Source organism: Ambystoma mexicanum, chromosome 12, assembly GCF_040938575.1.
Source record: "Ambystoma mexicanum isolate Mex_15411 chromosome 12, UKY_AmexF1_1, whole genome shotgun sequence".
NCBI classification, from domain to species: domain Eukaryota; kingdom Metazoa; phylum Chordata; class Amphibia; order Caudata; family Ambystomatidae; genus Ambystoma; species Ambystoma mexicanum.
In genome coordinates, this window is record NC_090936.1 from 475,845,363 (window position 1) to 475,866,837 (window position 21,475).

The 21,475-nt window shown below is 43.6% G+C and overlaps 1 protein-coding gene across 1 annotated transcript in view; it reads left to right on the top strand.

The window, feature by feature from the left end:
• Window positions 1–21,475, top strand: part of AGK (acylglycerol kinase) — a 560,713-nt gene that overhangs the window by 89,335 nt on the left and 449,903 nt on the right. Inside the window, exons 4-5 of the mRNA XM_069628747.1 lie at window positions 7,379–7,454; window positions 16,028–16,120. Coding sequence (XP_069484848.1) covers window positions 7,379–7,454; window positions 16,028–16,120 — 169 coding nt within the window. The remainder of the gene's footprint in view (window positions 1–7,378; window positions 7,455–16,027; window positions 16,121–21,475) is intronic.

Sequence of the window (21,475 nt, forward strand, 5' to 3'; positions counted from 1 at the left end):
TTTAGTAAAATGCATGCCGTGAGATTTGCTTTTGCAAAGTTAAAGTACAGTACATTAGAGATTTTTTTCAATAGGCTGTGCGCCAGCAACCTGGCACACTAGTCCTCGTGTATAAACAAAAGCCGTTCACTACTATAAAGGCTTTTTCTAGGACAAGAGCCAATGCTCTAGCAAATAGAAAACAATAGATATCAAGACACTGTGTAGGAGCTACCTATCTCCGTTCTCCGTCCTAGCTGTAATTTATTGTTGGAAAGATTCCTAGTGCTGGATGACTGGATTGTTCTTGCTATTGCTTACACACAAAAGATGTGTTTCACTGATCCCACTGTTATGGATCCCCGCCCCTATGAGACGACCACTTCAGTGGTTGTAGGCGTGGGGACCGAGGAAGTCCAGATACTATAAATGGCACAGGCTTCAAACTGTACACACAGCTGTTCGAAGACGGAGCTAGACGCGTGGGCAGAAGAAGGCTTTCTAGATGGGAGGGGCCAACTCCCTTTTTTTAATTGGATTTTAAAGCCACTAAGCTGGATTCTGTCTGTTTTTGAATCATTTTGAGTCCCCAAAGAACTATCCCTATTGATTTTTGAGCAGAATTTAGATTCTGTTTTGAGCTGCTTAGGGAACAACTTGGTCTTGCAAATCTCCTCACCACCTAAGAGACCTTATTCTGGGTTGGCTATATGCTGGCATCATTAATCCCAATGGATATTAATTCTTTTTTTTTTTTTTAAGCATTTTATCCTATTTTTGATTCTTGTTCAATGAAAAGATCATGGTCCATTAATAGGTGGCTTGTAAATATTTTTGGAGACTTTCAATTTTTCCTTGAGGTATGGATCTTCCCAGGCATCCACTCTTCTCCAGCCCTCTCCGCTCCCTAGCATCTACAGTTAGCGAGTATGGGAAACCTTTTACCCTTCATTTTATATCACATTGGGAAAGGTATTGATATTTCATTGAGAAGGGTATTAAGGTCATGATTGAGGCAGCTGCTACTATGAGGTTGCCTATGTTGATTTGGCGTGGCAGGTGCTAGATTGCCAAGCATGATTTGTGAGGTTTCCTACCATGTCCTGGTGAGGCGGGTAGTTGGTTTTTAAGGTGACTATGATTTCTTGGAGAAGGTGATCGATCTTGGGCTTGATTTGAGGTAGAGGCAATGACAATGATTTCAGATTTTTAATTACACAACACACCTAAAATGCAAAAAGTAATTAAAGTGACAATAATGGCAATGTTTCTTAATTACAAATTTCACCTAATAAAGATTTATTTTTTACATGTGTGTGTAAGAAGCATTCATTGAGTGTTGATTGAGTGAGAAGTACTTGTGCATGAACTTAAAGAATGGTGCATCTATCTAAATGTATTGTGTATTGATGTGTTATATATGGTACATGTATTTTAATACATGTATGAAGGTGTACTGGATGGTGTGAGCAGTGGACTATGCATACAAATGTGAAATTGGTAAACCCTTTCCTGTGCTGGTGAATGAGTAGCACACACCCACTGCAGCGTGGTTGATCGCCTGCTCTCATTACAGATGCACAGTGACAGGTATATGCTTTTCCCTAACCCAACTCCTACCACAGCCCCTGCTGGGGAGTGGAGGGAATGTTCTGGAATTAGGGGTAGTACATAGCACATCAGCAGGTGATAGGCGTTCATCATGTTGGATTGGTTGACGTCATCCATTATGATAATGGGCATATCGGAGGATGGGACAGAAGTATTTCAAGGAGCAGATAGAGGTTGGAGAAGAATAGATTGAGGGTTCTAGGTGCCAGTTTTAACTTCAATAAATAATTAAGTATTTAAAAACTTAATGTCTGCCATTTACAGTATCTCTTGGCACTTTTTTTCATTGAACAACAAATTGAGTACTCCCACCTAATCTATACAACATACCGAACTGGTTTGTTTTCTAATACAATTGTTAAGATGGATTTCTAGAATCTAGCTTGGTGGACAGATTTTGGGAGGCCATCCTAGTTATAGTTAACAGAGAACTCTGAGAGGTTAGCCAAAACCCAATCAAGGTAAACCTGGAAAGCAGTCAAGGCTGTTCTCAAGAGTGTGAGTGAGGTCAGCGGTCCTCAATGAGTCCACACAATGTAGTACATAACAATTCAATTTAGACAGGTATGTATACAAATAGTTATTTATTCTAGGCATTCTACACCCACTAGAAAATGAAACTCGTAGGTGAGATTATTTCATAAAAAATATATATTCATCATAGGTTCATAATATGCATTCAAATTAATTATTCAACATAGGAGCCAAGTAAATTAATGCAGTAAACATGGAACCAAGACGCAAGTTAACTTCGGCAGTCCAATGCTTAAGAAGAATAGGGCCTTGTACCCAAAGGTCACAGGAGCCACAATGCTTCTCCCCAGAATATAGTCTCTATAGATGCATTCTAATTTTACTTGTGTTGGTGATAGTTCAAAGAAGATGTTCAACAAGGTTACTAGGTAGGTAAACTGTATTCTTATCTTCCAGAAAGTACTTCCCAGGTTTGATGACCAAAAGGCAGTGGAATGGAAGATTAAGATCCAAAGGGACTGGTTCCCAATGTTATCCCATAGAGGGCAGGGGAGGGGCTGGTGGAAGAGGACAAATAATTTGCATTTACTTTCCCTCCTGACTCCGATTTTTCTGAGATGACTTTATGGGTCGACTGCGGGTCGTTGGCGGTTGGATTTGCCTCCATTGGTTCCGGTGAGAGGTACCCAGGAGCTGTGGGTGCAAGGATTCTTCTGGTCCGGTCCAGATGCAAGAGCCAACCCCCCTGGTGATGAAGATATGCAAGATTCACCAATGCAGGCCTCTTTAGGACACTTGATAGGATGGGGGGTGGGGGGGAGGCAGGTTTGCGACCGTCTCCGCACACCGGCGATGACAGGCGTCCCCTTGATGCTGGGACACTGACATTTGGAGGGAAGGCGACTTGTAGCCCAAGCTGTCGAATACCAAATTTCCAGGTGCAACCGCGGAATGGCAACGCTTCTGGCAAGGTAGCCCACGAGAGAGCTGGTCAGTACCCTGGGTGGTCACTTCCAAAGGTTCAGGACGGCTGGATCCTCAAGATGGTGTAGAGTCTAGTTGGCCCCAGTAGTCCAAGGGCTGAAGCACAGCTCAGGGTCTTCGTAGATCAGGTAGTCCAACAGGGCTTCACTGGCCAGACGGAGGAAGGGATGCTAAGCCTCTTCAATGGTTGTCTTCAGTCAGCTGTTCATCTAAAAGGATTTTAGGTTCCAACGCTGATCTGAAGAAATTACTGCAGGAGGAGTCTTATCGAAAATCCAGCCTGGAAGCAAGGCCAAGCCTGCCAATGGTAAGGACCTGTACTGTTCAAACAGCCAGTAATTGTCCATTCAGGGACGGCTATTGGTTTCACCCGTGCCCCACAGCTAGGCTCTCTGGCTCCATGGATGTGGAATGGGACCAGATAGTCTGTGATGAATCCTGCAGAGTCATCACTAAACCCAACACAAAGGGTCCTCCCATGTGGCCAGGGGAAGGCAGCGGCTACCTGATCCTAACCCTAGGGGTAGTATCAGGAGGGAGGATCACATGGGAGGAGATGTTTGTCAAGGGAAAGTGGTGACTCCTTGAGGAGAGATGCAGTATTCATCCTTTGATGAGGATGAGAATGTTAGAATTCCCAAATCCCTAATGGCATGCTGGCATTGTTCAATTCCCTCCTATGAATCAACCCAAAGAAAATGCTATGGAAAAATCATCCAACCAGAAAAAGGTATGCATTTTAGCAGTTCAGGATTGAACTATAACATCCTCTAATTGTCATCATACCGTCTTAAGTAGAGGTCCTAACTCCAATGTTGGAACACAAACCTTTATTAGAAAAACATCAAAGGACCAAAACCATAATGGACTTCAAGATCCATAATGCCTGTAGTACTGGGACGAGGAAGTGGAGCTCAGAGTTAGTGAGGATCCAAAGTGCTATTGACGAGAATCTGCGGTCTAGTTGTTGTGAAGGAAAACAAGTGAGCCGGACATTTAAATTGAGAACTGATTCTCACCTGAAGAGGTGTGAACGGTGTAGCTGAAGCAGACCGTAATGCTGAGGTTGCGTGAAAGCAGCAGAAAGCTCATCTGCTGGCAGAAAGAAAGCTGTGCAACAGTGCAGAGTGCGTGCAGCGAGAAGTGGCATCAGAAAGGGAAGACCAGCTGAAGGGGAGTTGTGTTCCCATTGAGGCAAGAGACGCTGCAGTCTGCAAGAATCAGAACACCGGAGCTCCCTAGACGGAAGAAGCAGTCTGCTGAAGTTACACAGATGCTGTCAGGAGAGTGGTCAGGACACGGAAGGTCCGCTGCATCGGCTAACAAAGAAGCAGAGACTTCAAACAAGACCAGTGAGTTGGCCTAAACCCAAAGATGACCCTGGGGTGCTCCGAGAAGGCCATTTGATAACCAATGACAATTTCAATATTGAATAAAGATCGTATTACAATGGCGAACAGGTTATAATTCCTATAACCCGCATTGCCAACAGCTAAGTGGCTGTAAATAAACCACTCTGAAGCAACAAAGACGTAATTCCCCTTTTATGGGACACCAATTAGGGGAAATCTATAACTCAAATTGCCAACAGCCAGGAGGTTGTAATGAAACGGTACAGAAGCAACAAGGGTGCAACTCCGCTTTTGTGGGACACAAATTGGGGGAAACATGTAACCCATATTGCCAAGAGTCAAGCAACTACAAAAAGAGGCAGTCATTGTTCAACCCTCCTCACATGGGATACTGGTGTGGAGAATCTTGAAACAAATATTGCCACTAAGAACAATTGTAGTTGTAGGAGTATTTATTGTGGCAGGAGAGTAAATCAGGAAACTGCTCAATAGTAGTTAGTCCTGGCAGGCGAGTGGACCAGGAAAGAAGATGTTTTGAGGCAATTTGTTAGGGACAAAAGGTGTGGTAGAAAGGAAGTGTTAACCACTATTCTCATTTTGACAAACTGTTGCTTTACAAAAAGAACGTGTTGTGCTATCCTGACAAAAGTATTGAGTTGGAAGAAAAAGTGGCATATGCTAATGATTGCTTTATATCCTGAGAACCATTTCCTTGTTTAATTAACTTTTGTATTGTGAGAAAGACGTTTGCCTTACCAAGAAGGATATTGTGGAAGACAACGCGTGCTTTGGTTTTTGGAACAAGTGTTTATGAAAGAGACATTTTCTTTATCCAAGGGAAAGCCCTATTGGGAGGAACATAACTTTGTGTTGAACTGAATAGAACTTTGTTGGAATGCATTGAGCCAGGGGAAGGTAACACAGCCATGGTCACAAGGAGTACTCTCTAAAACGTATGCGTTTAAACTTTTTGAGTGCATGGCCTTATATGGGATTTCCTGGCCATTTTAGGGCACTAGCTACATTTAGTAGCCATACGTGGTAAACGTGAATGTGCACACTAAAAATAATGCTGAGAATGTATCTGCTGCCACCAGCTTGTCTTTTACAAAAGTAACCAAAAATTCCAAGTGTAAAAAGCTAGGGTCATACAAACGTATCTCCATTCCAAAGCATTGTAAGCTACTGTGTGCAATGTTAAAAAGTCACAAAAACGTAAAAGGGGAAACAATTTCCCAGTACTGATGGTCTAAGGACTGGCCCGTTTTCCCATAACAAAGGACAAGGCAAGTAAAGCTGAAGGCTTTACGTTCCTTCAAAGAGTCAGAAAACAAAGCACAAAGATTGGGTGTCCATAGAAACTCTGGATGGAAATGTGCCAAAAGAGGAAAGCTTTCCTAACCACAATCCAAACCCTGTGCTTACTGCATATAAGTGGATTTGCTCTCTGGCCTGCAGTACAGAAACCAAATCGGTTGATTGAAGCCCCTTGATGTGTAGCGGTTGGATTCTGCACCTTTTTTAAACCACACCAATGTCCCATGATCCTAAATAAACCATAGCTATGTCCTTTGTCTAGCTAGGTGCATTACCTTGGCTCAAATCTAACCAAATCCCGAGTCCCATGTCAGTAGCTCGCTGTATGCTCTCCTTCACAATTATTTCCTTTGCACATGAACGGAAATGCAGAATTTGAGTGTTTTCTATGGTATTGATACAGGAATTGTAGTTCATCCTACTTAGATCACTTGATGTTTCAAAGCCTTGTTGCAGATGTGTTTGCGAAGACCACCGTGCAGCATCCTGTTTAAGAAAGCCATGTAGCAAGTTGCCGATATGGGGGCGGGTGCTTTGAGTGGAAATGCCAAAAAATGTTGAATAAATATTCGTATGGTCTTTTTTTTTCCAATTTGGACCGTACTAAAATTCTGTATGACTCATAATGTTGAATGTTGCATAATGCACACTTACCACGTAGGAGGCATAGGCAGACAATGGGAGTTGCGGGGGTGTACCTCCACATATGTTAGTATACCACATGTTTAGTAGTGTTAGCGTCATCCTTTTTGTTTTCTTCCAAAACGCATCCGCAGTCCGTCAGTTACTTCTAGGTCCGTTGTTTTCGGAAGTGTGATCGCGAGATTACAGACATTAATACTCGCCCTGTCAAGTGAATCTTTCAAAGTAAGTTACACCATCATTTATAACTTTTTATTGGATTTTACTATGATCACAAGCATTTCAAAATGCATTATGAAACTTTTTTTTTTGGGGTGATCCATTTGAAATTTTCGGCGGTGCGAACAATTTTAATTGGCACACTTCCACCACCTGAATTTTGCCTTAGAAATGATCACATAGGTCCCTTGGAGTAAAGGTATACCAGCATGTGTTGTTACAATATGGTTTCCATACCATATGATCATGTGAAAGGAGTGGTTCACAAATTGAAGCCCTAAATGGCCCATCCACTACAAATGGAGGACCACCACTTGTCATTGTTTTTACGCTGTGTACTACTTCTACAGTGGGTATCTAAATCATACAGGGCATGCGAAAAGCCTTTGAGGCTTCTAATGCAAGTGTATACTCTAGACTAGGGGTCATCAACCTTTTGACTCAATATGTTTTTGACCACAACTACCAAAATTCCTTTCCAGCATAGTCAATGGTGAGGGATCAAGAGGGTCATGGTACAAAACATTTGGACATCCCTAGGTTGAAGACCACTTCTCTAGACTCATCCTCCCCCCACTTAATCCAGTACTCTTCAGTCCAAATTGGAGGAGATGGATGCCAGGCAAACACTGAAATCTGGGCTATCCTTTCACTGCACCCATCCTGTACTCCTTGGAGAAGGCAGAGGTTGAACCAAACTTTCTAATGGAGGATAATGGTGGGTTGAAAGAGACTGGTTGGCCTCTGATGGGAGACATAACGGCGGTAATAATCATTGTGTTTGATCTCTTTTTCTACAGAAAAGCAAGGAATCTTTTTGAAAAGAATGCAGCGCCCATTTTGCATTTGGCAGGCCTGGATGTGACGATTGTGAAGGTAAGCATGAGCAGGATAGATTGATGTCCTCCTAAAATGAAACGCTCTGCCCAGTTGCAATTTATCATAGGATGCTCTTTGCATTGCATCCTACCAGAGGTAAACATTTCAAGTTGCAAGCTACTACCCAGGCATAAGTTATTCGCCACCTCAATTCTATACATGCACACATCAAATAATTTCTTAATTGCCAAGAGTCTGTTAATACAAGCCAGTGGCTAGTACAAATTGTGCACCCTGATTCTACCATAAAAGGCAGAGTGCTTACTTATGGTATGGTCGGCCTGAGTGCCTCCTTCTGTTGTATGCTCTTCCTGGTGGCCCATAGTGACAATGTTCCCTAATTCAACTCTAACGGGCCAGCAAATGTCTAACGCTCAGCCTGGTTCCCAGTCTACATATAACCCACACGTTATACTTCTCTTGTAGTCAATTAGATTAAGAAAGTGCAGTCCAAATACATTTTGGTGGCAACGCACAATAAAAATAATATCTATATACAAGTTCTTGCACAAAACACTAATACATAGACATAATGATACATAAATACTTTTTTTTCTACTATACACCACTGACCAATAACTTCATACCATGCACGTAAATAGTTAGAAGTAGGATAAACTTAACATCTATAGACTAGTATATAGCATCCGCAGTCCACAATAACTTATGTAGGTCGGTTTCATCATTGTCACTACGCTTGCCACCTTTGGCACTGTAAATACATTTGTAGTGTTGCACCTTGGGGAAGCTCCAATCCCTTGTGGCTTTACCTGGAATTAATTAAAAACAATGATTTAATCTATTACAGATGTCTGTTGTTAACCCCATGACTAGAAGGGACAGGGTTAATATGTTATCTCTAAGTGGGTAGCTGGAATTTGGGGATCCTTTAAGCCGTGACGGACGTGGGGTGGGGGCTCCTCAAGAAATTAATACTTTTTAAGGACATATTTATAAACACCTAGTGAAATGTAGCTAAAGTGAAAAGGGCCATGGGTGACACAGAGGCTTGGTGTTCATTCTTCCCAAATATGGTAATTCTTTTAAAACTAGATTTTCATGACTCATAAAGCATCTATTTTGCCATTTCCTCTGTTAATTAGGAGGAGGGTTTAGTTAAAAGGAAAATTAGTGTTAGAATTTCCTTTTTGATTAATTCTTCCCACTTTGTGGGTCCCTCTAGCATTTTTTCCTGAATTCTCCTGAGCGAGTGGGACCTGCTTTCCCCACTCACTCCTTCTTTTACTCTGTACTTGGAAAACCTTTTTATCTCTTTTTGGTACTTTTTAATAGAGTTGTGCTTTCCTCCATGTTTTCTTGCATCTACCTTTTACTATTGTAGCACACATCTCTTTCTGTACCGTGTTGTGGGATTCTCCTTGAGCTTTCCTTTTTATTGCACCCGGGTTAAGTGCTGTTACCAGGGCAGGGGGGACACCCTTTTGTCCCTCCTATATTTTCTTTTGTGAGATCAGCACCCCCCACCTTATGTCGAGTGCTGAGGGAAACATTGTCTCCCGTTTTCTCACAGTTCCAATAACTTTTAGTTACTGTTACAGGGTCATCTGACAGGCTGATGGTGGTATACCTTTTGCACAACTTTTTGTGGACCTCTACCACAGTCTGTCTTTGCAGCTGCGGTAGAGAACACGGGTCACCATTTACCTAAAATGGTGGCTGTAATTTTTTAAGCCCTGTACATGATTACTTGTTCTTACTTGTGCCTTTTTCTACCTACCTGGGGAGGTGGGCAGGGGTCTTAATGGGCCTTTTGTCTTTGGCGGGCTTCCCTTGGAAAGCCAGCCCAGGCTCTCTGGGGGCCTGAAGGGACAAGAAGTGGGGGAGGTGACCAAAACTCCCCTTGTCTTTGTCCTGCAGTGTGCTTGCCCGTAACCAGTTTGAACTGGGAGGCTGGCTGCCCCCTTGGACAGCCACCCCCCAGATTTGCATGAAAGGCTTGTCTGGTGATTGGTGGGCTCAAAGTTTTCTTGCATAAAAGGCAAGGGTCCGGGAGCTGAACCTCAGAGTCGACCACTGGACTGAAGATCCTAAGAGGAATTTGTAGAAGGACATCCCAGCAACTTCCAAGTCAGAGCCATTGAGTGACCGCCAAAGACCCGACCCCAAATTCAGAGCACCAGGGAAGATCTCTTGAAGACTACTTCCTTCCCTGGACTGGTGGCCCGAACCAGCCTCGGACCACCTGCATTCTGTGCTATCCCATGAAGAGCTGTGACCGTCCCGGACTGCAAACTCCCAATGCCATTGTACCTGTGCCATTTTTGTGGTGCAACGTCTTGTGAAGGGCGGTTCCGGCTGAATCCTTGTGGGAATTCTTCTAGACCTGCAGTGACACTTTTCTGCTCCTAGAGATCCCCTCAGCTGAATTGCTGACCCACAGCCTGTGAAGGGCTCCAGCGCACCAGTGCCGCTAAGATCCACTGCTGGGTGTCCCGCTACTAGAGTGCATCCATCTGTCCCCTCAAAAGTTCCTTCTTCAGCCGCTTTGGCCAAAAACCCAGAATCTTGGACAACTGTCGCCTCGCCTAGCGGACCAACCTGCTGCACCAAGTTTTTCATTGAAAGGTACTGTCTCGAGCCTAGGTACTTAACCTGGTCTTGTTGCATCGTTCTTGGATTCTTGGAGTGCTGCAGTTAAGCTGTTAATTGCATCTCCCTTCAGGAGACCATGAGACCCGTTGGGTTGAACAACCCGTTGGGCTCTAAATTGTCAAACAATCTGTTACTTCCCTGTAAACCTGAAGAAAATCTTCATAAACTGTCTGTTGATTACCTGCCTCTTTCCTCCTCCGCCTTGGTCACTGGACTTCCAGAGCCCCCCTTGACTCTGTGAGTGTCACCTAGTATAGGGTTGGACTTTTAAAGATTGGTTAAGCAGGGTTTAATTGAAGTTGCAAGAGTTGTTCTAAAGTGTCCTTATTTGTTTCAGTAGTTTCTCTCACTTTTGTGTTTCTTAACACTTGATTTCAAGTGTGCTACCTTTATTCTTCTGTGATATTGTGTGAATAGTACTTACATGACTTGTCTAAAACCTTAGTGTATATAAAATAACTATTTTTTTTATATAACTGCTAGTGTGTCAGTGTTTCCTTGAACTAATTGTATGATCTAGGTACTGTGTACCCACTACAGCCCTTCTTCCCCCTCTCCCCCGCACCCCCAGAGACTAAGCCTGGCTGCTCAGACATTGCTACCGAACCTTTGAGTAGTTCAGGCTAAACCTAAGGGGTACAACCCTGTCACCTAAGGTGGGCTTTTCCAAGTTCTGTCACAGACCACAACGTGTGTAAAAACTCTCAAATGCACACACGCCCACATTTACATCGTAACTATGGCTAAGAATCCTATTGTATGTTGGAGATTTTGCAACTTGAGTAAGTTGTCATATTTCTCTGGGGACTGCTTTAAATGCAGATGACTCTGGTGTAGAAACTAAAGGAATTAGTTCCGTCAACACATTCATCTGAAAATCCAAATAAATTCTAAATGCACGGGAAAATATTTTGCAGAGATGACTGACTTCTTTTAGTGCAAATATATCTCAAGAAGTCTGAGACTTTGAGAGCTAATGAATTATAACATCTCTGCATAATATTTCCAGTTCACCAATAAAGATATCAACTTGCATTTTGTGTAATTTTTAAACTGCAATAACTGTGTCAAACCTTTCTTTTTGTTGAAAGTAGTAATGTAATACAAGTATGTGTTTGGACAGAAACAACATACAGGACTGTAAATATTCGTGCAGGCGCTGCTTTCATGTTGTCTCTGTGACCTTCATTGTGCATTTGGTTGAAGAGTTCTCCATGTATAGCCTGCGGTCCTTATCTTTAAATGGCAGCATTGACATTGATGCCAAATTCAATCTAGAAAATTAGCAAAACTATGACTGCTGTTGATTACCGATCTGCAAGTATTGGAGGGGAAACTAATGTTAAACCTTAAGCCTCCAGGCACTCAGAAAAGTAGTTGTTACTCATTTGTAGTTTAGTGTCTTACACACAACGCATTGGTATCCCTGGTGGTCGAACAATGGAGTTCATGGTGCGAAGACCTCATCGTACTCCCACGTGTCCTGTGATATGCTATCCTCGCACTAATGAGAAGGCCAATGATACTTTGCCAATTAACCGTGAGGGGAGTGGGGGTGAACAGCAATGATTACATGAAGAGGCATTGATTGCCTATAAAGCAGTCAAGGACATGGATTTACTGATGGGTGCCAAAACATTTATGCAATCTTAGGGCTGCCTTGTCAACACAATCTAGCTATGTGGCTGTAACTCTACCATATTAGGAGTTCTCTTTGAATTTCCATCCTGGTGGCCATCTTTAAGTGGGTTATGATGTGTAAACACGCTAGACTATTGCTCGGGAACACAATGCTTTGCTCAGTTGCAACTTGCATAGTTTATATTAACAAAGAATGTACTGCTTTGGACATCCTACCAGAGCCCTCTGCCCAAGTTCCTTCTCCGTAGCATGCCCTCCCCGAGTGCCTCCTGATGTAGAATACTATGCATGGTTGCATAATATCCTACAATGGTCTGCATACTGCCATTGCATAACTCTGCCAGTTGCATACTAGTAGAGACTACTTGTGTTTTACCCTTGTGTATACTGTTATGACAGGTTCATCTTGTCCTAGTATGCTCTGCCAGGTAGATCATTCCTTTATAAAGGTCTAGCAACCAGTGATTCGTCCAGGATTTGAAGCTACTTCTGGAGGGAATATGCATACAATTTCTCACAATGTGGCTTACATGGTTATTGCTATATTGGAGTTTTAGGCACACCACAGCCTTCTGGTGCTTGAAAAACTATATTCCACAATTTTGCTCTCAAGATGAAAAATACCTTCCCACCAATCCTATTCCTTTTTTAAGTACAGGTTTGCAAGGAATAATGATGTTGTGTAGATTGGAACACTGGTTTTAACTGTGGTTTGTGTGTAGAAGGCACAGAACATTCCATTATCGGCCAAGATTAGCAATATTGTACACTCAATGGCATTGTGGGATTGATTTTATGGGAATGTCTGCATGTGGTGAGTTAAGATTGTTTAAGTGGGAACAAACCTACCACGCTCTGGTGGAGGTGTAAAAATGTGTAGCAGGGATAGTTGCAAGAACGCAACTTCTAGTACTGCTTTGATTTAAGAGATTAAGGGATTGAGTCTAAGACAAATCCTACATTTCTTTTGGTGGGCAAAGGAAATGTTATGAGGAAAGAAGGAATGATACTATGGTGAAAAGCAGAGTCGGTGGGAACCTGTCAAACACTAGCTCGATTTTTTTCATTTAGTTTAACTAGAGCCATCTGACAGCCATCCAAGAACGCATGTTTTCAAGGACATTGAGCGATGACTCATTTGCGGTCTAGGTGCTGCAGTCCTGGAAGCCTGTGCACGAAAGGTGGCGCAAATAAAACACAACGTGCTGTGTGTCGGCTTGCAGGGTCACAGTATCTAGACAGCAGGAACAAGGCAAGCAGAGCCTGCAGCATGAACATACAGCATGAACATAGGGGGGGGGGAGTGGCAGGGGAGGATGGAGAGACGAATTATAGGGAACAGGGAAACTCTGGGAGGTTAGCCAAACTCAATCAAGGTAAACTTGAAGAGTCGTCAAGGCCTAGTCTCAGGAGAAAGTGCATGGGATCAGTGTCCATAGTGAAGCACACAATAATTCAATTTAGACAGAAGTACAAAAATACTCTATTATAGGCACAAAAACGCACACTAGAAACGTTAATCGAGCAGGTAGTAATCTCACACAATACTTAATTATCCAACATATATGCAGTCGTATGTCCATGTAAAGTATTGTAGAGCCCTCAACTGCAGTCATTTGCTCTATGGTTAGTCACGTTTATACATGTTGCACGCTCTACCTTTTTAGTGCAGCATTTCCATATTAGTTGACTGCGTCCCACACCAAATGCATCCATGCCAGAAACCACATATTCACTGAGCTAGCAAATCACGCAGCACCCTACACCCGACATAACTACTAAATGTAACTTCACTTTGTCATCTGTGCCAATAATTGTAATTTGCATTCAATAGTAAATGTGTAGTATTATGGGAAAACGCCCTGAACACTGTGACATGTTAATTGCTGCGCCTTTGCGCAGTAATAACATGACGACCCATCCCCACTACACCGACTAATGGGAACGGGGGTTGTGGGAGTGGGGGCTGCTGGAGTGTCTGTCCCCTGCTCCCCTTTGTCAGTGTAGTGGGGGTCAGAGGTTGCCGGGGTGTCCCCCACTTCCATTAGATGGTAGCGGGGGACAATAAAGAAAATAAAAAGTGAAAAATGAAGAAAGGACCCTGCAGCGCCAGTTCAGACCCACGTTAGTTGGCGAAAACTGACGCTGCAGGGTTGGAGGAGAGACGGCGGCACTCTTCACGGTGTGCTGCCGAAAAGGCAAGTGGATGGGGGGGAGGCGGTTATGGGATGCAGGGCACAGTGATCAGTGATCCGTGCCGCGCCATAGTGGTAGTCGGCATTTTAATAGTCTACATTATTGACGGCGCAGTGATCACATAGATTTGTATTATGTAATGTTTATTAGTACCCGTGAGGCGGGTGTGGTGGCCTCCCTGCCAATTGGGAGGCGCAGAAAGGGGTCTTTACCACACCGGGAAGAACCCGCTTCAAGCCTCATCAAAGCGGGGGGCCGCCATCTTCCCTCACCGGGTAGCAGTTGTGTGCCCCCCCCTTGCGTCCCCCACCCCTTCCACATTTTCATTTTCCTGCCTCGTCCCTCTTCGGTACAGAGAACACTAGGGTTCCCTGGGCGTCCCCGGCATGTGTATGGCAGCCATGGAAAGGGAGAAGGGACTACCTGTAGTTCCATTCTTCTCGATCCATGGCAGCCATTTTTGTGTAGTTTTTTCTTGAGTTGAGAAACTGTCAACCTGCCGTTTCTCAACTCGAGAAAAATAAACTATTAGTACTGCAGCACAATCTGCTGGGGTACTAATAGCAATGGATCCCTCGGAGTGGTGGGTGGGGGGATATTATCGGTCTGCTAATACCTGGGGCTATCGTTTAAGGCCCTTTCTAGGCTCAGGCCTGTAACTGACGCCCTGGGGTATTACAGACCGGTACCTTGGGTTCTATTGCTTAATTATGTATGCTCAGAAGAATGTCTAGATGACATTTGGAAGCTAGGGCAATTGCAGTTAGGCACTATACAAATTTCACATGACATTAAGCCTCTTCTCACACACAATGCCACAGCTTTCTAGTTGGTGGTGTTCTACTATCATGATAACAATAAACATCACTGATTGAAAGTAATTGACATAATGCTGTTAGCCACGGCTTGCGTGGAGCGCATCTTCACAGCTATGTCCATGTGTGCTAGAATACATGTGGGTTTTTGAACATGATACAAATCTATATCCATAAACTCAACATAAGCATGCAAGTCTTGTCAGTCTGTTTGCATTGGTCTTCTTGTTGTTTGCAGTTTTTCCTGATGCTTGAAATGCAAGTAGGGAAGCAAACCTGGAAATGCTTTAGAACCACTTTTAACCTCGTAAGTCATACCGATAAAGAATTGTTATGCTGTGTACTAATAACCGGTCAGAGGTGGTTTTGGGGAGATTATTTAGCATACTTTAGGCTGCAGTTTTACAGGGTGTTGGACCCTAACTATCAAAATTCAGTGATGTGGCTGAAGTAACACTCGGGGAATTAATACAAACATGTGTTTGTTGCTATATTTCAAAAGGCAAGTGTTCACATGGTGCAGAGACCTAAAGTGACTGCTGAGGCCCACTTGGACTCTCACAGGGATGCCAACAGGCGCACCAAGCATCACCAATAAGAATATTTCGTATTATAAAGCGTTTGAAATTAAAATTTGTTGAGCAGAAGCTAAAACCAGCTACTGGGTATTTGACATCACCTAGTAGGCAGGAGCTACCTCTTCGGAACCAGGATCTAGAACATGGCATGCTGCAAAGACAATGTCCATATCCTGAGATGCAAACCTTAACTGTTTGACCATTATTTTTGATCCATTATGGTTTAAATATCATTTAGATATGTGTAAATGCTTCTTTGTACACATGACCTAATACAATAAGTTAATGTCGCATAGTTCTGTTCCTATGGCACCAGTTGGTGTAGGCAGCCAGAGTAAGCGCCTTGGATCTGTTTGTGTCAAGCTAAGCATGCTCTCTACTAGGTTAGAAGCAGGAGCCCAATAGCTGCCAGCAATTTGTAACTCTGTTATACGGGAGGCATGAAGTGTCATCTGTGAGGCCCAGTTATAGCTTTCAGTTCAGCAAACGTATATACCATCATAATCCAGTCCTAGTCTCCGAACATTTGTGTTTTCAGTCACAGCTCTGAGCTGTTTCACTTCCATCCTCCCTGTTGTCCTGATCCCCAGTATGTGTTAGTGCAGCACATGTCAATTTGCTTTCCACTTATGTCTACTGCTTGGACTTCATGCTTGATATCATGTATGCTGTAGAACACATTTTAACATGGGATGTCCTTGTGACCCATGGATTGTTTTATTTTTAGACTGACTATGAAGGGCAGGCAAAGAAGCTGCTGGAGCTGCTGGAAAGTACAGACCTGATCATTGTGGCCGGTGGGGATGGAACTCTGCAGGAGGTAAGTGTGGGATTGTATTTGGCAAATACTGGCTTCAAGTATTAATGGATTTGTGGTGATTGGTCACAGATACTTGGAGCACAAGATGTGGCGATGAAGAGCCAAGCTAACTCTGTCAAATATGCCTTTCCCCTTTTACTAGAAATATATTTTTTTTATTTGATTGGGTGAAGGTTTCTAAAAGAAATGCGGCAACTAGATGAAGGCATGGGAGGCACAAAGGTGATGGTCTACAAACGATAGACTGTTCACTGTCTTTAAAGCGTGCTGGCACAACATTTTTCACTTCTGTTTGTAGGATGTGTTATTGCAGTGTGAAGGGGTGTGCTGTAATAACAGTCACCAGCGATGCCTCTTAAAGTTAAAACACATTCAAGGAAGAAACGCCTCTTTTTTCCCTTATTGTAAACTGAAAGGAATGAATGGGGGAACAAGGAAGGGAAGGAGATGAATGAGATGTGCACTTAGTACAGATAGTCTTTGATGGTGCAGCTCTCATACGTGTTCCAAGCCTTTGCCTGAGAGTCAGCCCACAACTGATTCTACCTTCTGCACTGCACAGTAGGATGAAGCAGTGTTCTCCTCCGGTATGGAACATTCAGGCCAAAGTGTCTTAAGTTCAATGTCTTCATGGGGTAGAGTTGTTGGGATCAAATCTGTCCATGGTTCACATCGGTAATCTTCCCTTGGTTTGGTTGGCGTAGAACAGAGGGATGCTTTATTTAGGTTCTATTCGCTCCCATCGCAGACCTCACAAAGTTCCCATCTGTTCATGCTCTGTTTTTGGGCTACAGAACTGAAGGTTCCCCTTTATCTTCTGGATGCTTTTCCTATTTTCACCAAGCCGCCCCTGTCCCCTCCATAATAATATAAAGTATGGCTTCATGCCTGGCGTCAATATATGCTTTGCTCGAAGTCTGTTTACTCGTAACTTGCACGCAGTTCTGTTCTCTTGCAGTACTCCATTTGAATTTGCGTCCCTTGATAAACAAGCAGCCAGGGCAGCAATCTGTCCAGGGAAGTCGGCCTCTCATGAGTTCAAATGGTGTAACATTGGTTGTACTATGTAGTGGGATATGAGATGAACACTAGTAGTCTACACACATAACTGAACAAAGTCTATTAGGCTACAGTTGGATCATTCAACCAGCCTGTTAGCTTGTGAGTGGTACAATGATGTGCACTTGTGTACAAGATTTTGTATGCCTTAAAGTCAGTAATTTCTATAGAAGTGATCTGTACCCTGTTATCTGAGACCAACTCTTAAGGAAAGAAATTGCTGACAAATGCTTTCACAAGGAAGATTTTGATTACTTTGCGTAATCACTTCTCCGACGGTTTAGCCCACCACCATTTGTAATAATAGTCTACCAAACCCACCAAATATCTGCAATCATCTGGCAAGGCGCAGAAAAGGGAGGTTGACAGGGAAGATGGGACACACTCGTACTGCAGCACTCTTACCACCGCTTTGACCCACTTGGCAAGCTGACGCTCACCCTTCCACATCAGTGTGCATACATGGCCACCAAATATTCCTCCTATATGCACCTTGTCCAGTTTGTCCCAGGACGGTTTGGAGTGATAAATTGATTACTCTGTTTCTGACACCTTCAGGTGATACAGATGTGTTCCTTAGAAGAACACTCTTCCTGAAACTAAGCTCATTGGCCACAGTTCTCAGTTTCCCACATTAGCATTGCCCTGAGGTAGCAGCAAGACCATAAGGTCTCTCCCACCCCTTAATTCACAGTTCCCTCCTTACCAGGTTACAATGTACAATTTCTTATATTAGGGCCAAGACATCGTATCAGAAGTAGTTGCCACCCATGAAATATTTTCATGCCAGGCCCATGCCTGGGTGGTACTGGCTTGTATTCCTTTGAAAGGAGAAAAAGACAAGTGGCACACTCCCCTTAGAGTGGGAGGTGTGCACCCAAGTGAGGAGTTCCCTAACAGTCAATGCCAATCCAGTAGTCCAAACTACTTGGAAAGGACCCCTCCACCTGGACACCAGTGCATTCTTCCGCTGGAAACCGCAGACAAGTATATAGGGCCATATTATGAGTTTGGCGGTGCAGGAAAAGTGCTGTTAATTCCGTGACCAGGTGGGGGTCACTGATTTACCTCCATCCAAGAGCTGGAGGTAAATCTGTGGCCCCCACTGGAAAAAAAGAGCCGGTATTTCCAGCACTGGAAATACCAGCAATCTTCTCCATGGGTATTTACCGCTGTTAGGGGGGTTTCCTAAAGTTCCACTTGGAGGTAAGACTTTAGTAACCTATTCCAGTAGTTTGTAGCCCCTCGCCACCCGAAATCTTAATATCAGACTGTTCTACTCAGAGACCTTAGTAGAGTGGCAGAGCAGTCAGGCTTATCTTTAGAGGAAGATGTGAACTGTAGGTGAGTACACTGAACTTGGCTAAAAATGCACATCAAAGAAACGCATATAATTATATTAAAATCTAGATGTATTCCATTTAGACAAGAGTCACTGTTAAATACTTTGCACAGTAAACCAACACACAGGTATACTTTTCAATACTTTCAAAAGGCCACTTCTTAGTTGGTAGTTGCTGAATGCGCACAATTGTTACAGGAGTTTGACAACCTGTCAATCGGTAATAATGCACACCCACAAAGTAATACAGTAATTGCATTTAGTCAGCATACACATATAAGATAGTGATTCTTTTTGGGAAGGAAAACTGTTGGTTTTTGTTATCCTAGTAGAGCTTCAGGTTCAAGAGGTGATTTCTCTGCACAGCAAGTCCAAAACGCAACCCTAGCTAAAAGGCAGTTCGGACAGGCTTCATTCTTGAAAAGCAGTGGAGGTCAAAAGTTCCTGTGGATACCTTCTAGTCTCTAGGAAGGAAGATACAAGAAGACTTAACCAATTTTGGAGACCCTGTTAAAGGACTCGCTGTTAGGCAAGATTGTATGCAGTACCCTTTGGGTGCACTGCAACAACCCTGACCTCCTGGCAATAGGAATCCAACCTATGGTATAAGTCTGTCCTAGATAGGTTGGTAGTGTGTTGAGCAGCCAGGCTCATCTCAAGAGGGGTCATTGCGAGCTGTAGGGGAGTTCCACAGAGATTCACAGTGACAAGTGTGCAAATTAACTCTTACACACAAGGTTTCGTGATTAAACAATTATTAATTTAACAGTCAGTTTGAGTAAGCCTTACTCAGAAGGGACAATATAACAGTACCACACAAATACTCTTCAAAATACACACTCTTAGTTTCTCTAAATCAGCAAGTACTCATTTGGGATGGCACACAGACATTTACTACACCCTCAGATGACTTAAATAGCTAGGACACTGTGGAAATTAATATATCACTGTTGCATTTAGAGCAATACTTAGGAGTATGTCAAAGAAAAAGATTAGAATAAAACAAGAGATCTCACAAATATTCTGAAGCAGGCAAGTACTTTTGGTAACCTCCAATGCAAAGTAAGTTAACCCCTTCCTGGAAGGAAGACCAAACGCAATGTCCGAGGGAAGAAGGGTCATTCAGGGAGCCAGGCGAGGCCAAAGTCAATTGGACTAAAGTCTAGGTGAGCTGAAGCAATTCTTGCAGGTAGGTAAAAGTCTTGCACAATGTTTCAGAAGTCTTTGTAGAAAAGAAGAAATCAAAGCAGGGCCACAAGCTGATTAGGTTTGTGAGTTAAAGAAGCTGTTAGCAACTCTACAGGGGCAACCAAGACAAGTCTCCACTGAGAACAAGGGAGGTTACACAACAAGAGGTAAATTCTCTCTACAGTACTGTTTGGTTAAAAGAAAAACGATTCCAGTTTGCTTCTGTTCCTGTGCAACTCTGCAGATCCGCTTTTCCTGGGCCTCAGTCATGGGGACAAGAGTGAGGACGTCTGGAGGACTCCTGCACTGCAACGGGACGGGCGGCGAAAGAAAAGGACCAATTTATATTCGGTGGCACTTCACAGTTTCAGCTCCTCGTGTCTAAGCAAATGGTAACACCGCAGACTCTTGGCTGTCGAGATGGGCTTTCCTTGCATCTGGGGTCCAGCACTCTGTTGAGGTGGCTCAGGCTTGGTCAATCCTGCTTCCTGTGAGTCTGGAGGATCTTCCTGGTCTCTCTCCTCCTAACCAAATCCCACCCTACTGCCGCCCCTTCTGATCCCATCCCAACCCTTCTTATTCCTAAGGTTTACCCCCCCTCTCATTCCCTACCTAACCTCCTTCTTTAACACTTGTCTCTCCTTTGCCACCTTCCCTTCTGCCTTCAAGCACGCCACTATTATTCCTATCCTGATGAAGCCTTTTGCCAATCCCCTCTTTGCTTCTAACTTTCATCCAATCTCACTTTTACCTTTTCTCTCCAAAATACTTGACGATTCTCAGTTCTTGACCTTTGTCACTAATCTCTCTCTCCTTCCCCCCTTCTCAATCTGGTTTCCGTCCTAAACACTCCTCTGAGACTGCTCTCACTTATTTTCTTAACTCCCTCCTTACTGCTCGCTACGCTAAGCAATCCTCAATCCTCATACTCCTTGACCTCTCAGCTGCCTTTGATACTGTCAATCACCCCTTACTTCTTAATACTCTTTCTTCCTTTGGTTTTAAAGGTTCTCTCCTCAACTGGCTTTCCTCTTACCTCTCCCACTGCTCTTTTGCTGTTTCTTGGGGTGGTGGAACCTCCGCTACTCTCCCTCTGGACTACAGCGTTCCCCAAGGCTCTGTCCTTGGGCCCTTCCTATTCTCTCTCTAAACATCACTCCTCTCCCCCATCATCTCTTCCTTCGGGATTTCTCATCATTTCTATGCAGATGACACCCAACTGTTCCTCTCCTTGTCTTCCTTCTCCCCTGACTTACATCTAAATATCTCTGCCTGTTTTACTGCCATTAAAAACTGGATGTCATCTCACTATCTCTCTCTCAATACTGACAAGACTGAAGTTGTATTCTTTCCTTCTAACACTCTTCCTCCTCCCTCTCCCCCTCCTTCTATTCATTTCCCCCCTTCTAATCTTCCCTTCTCCACCCATGCTCGTAATCTAGGCATTCACTTTGACTCTTCCCTCTCCTTTACCCATCATATCTCCCTTACGTCTTGCGCATGTCGCTACCATCTCTTCAATATCCGTAAAGTTCACTTTTCTCTCACCTTCCATGCCACCAAACTTTTAATCTCCTCCCTCATCTTTTCTCACCTTTTTTTATTGTTCTTAACTCTTATTCAGTCTCCCTGCTTCCCATCTCGCCCTCCATCTACCACTCTGCCATCCGCACCCTTTGTCTTCTCTTTCCTCATGACTCAATCTCCATCTCACTCTCTTACTTAGGCTGGCTCCCCTTCCACTCTCAACTTAAATTTCACTTTCT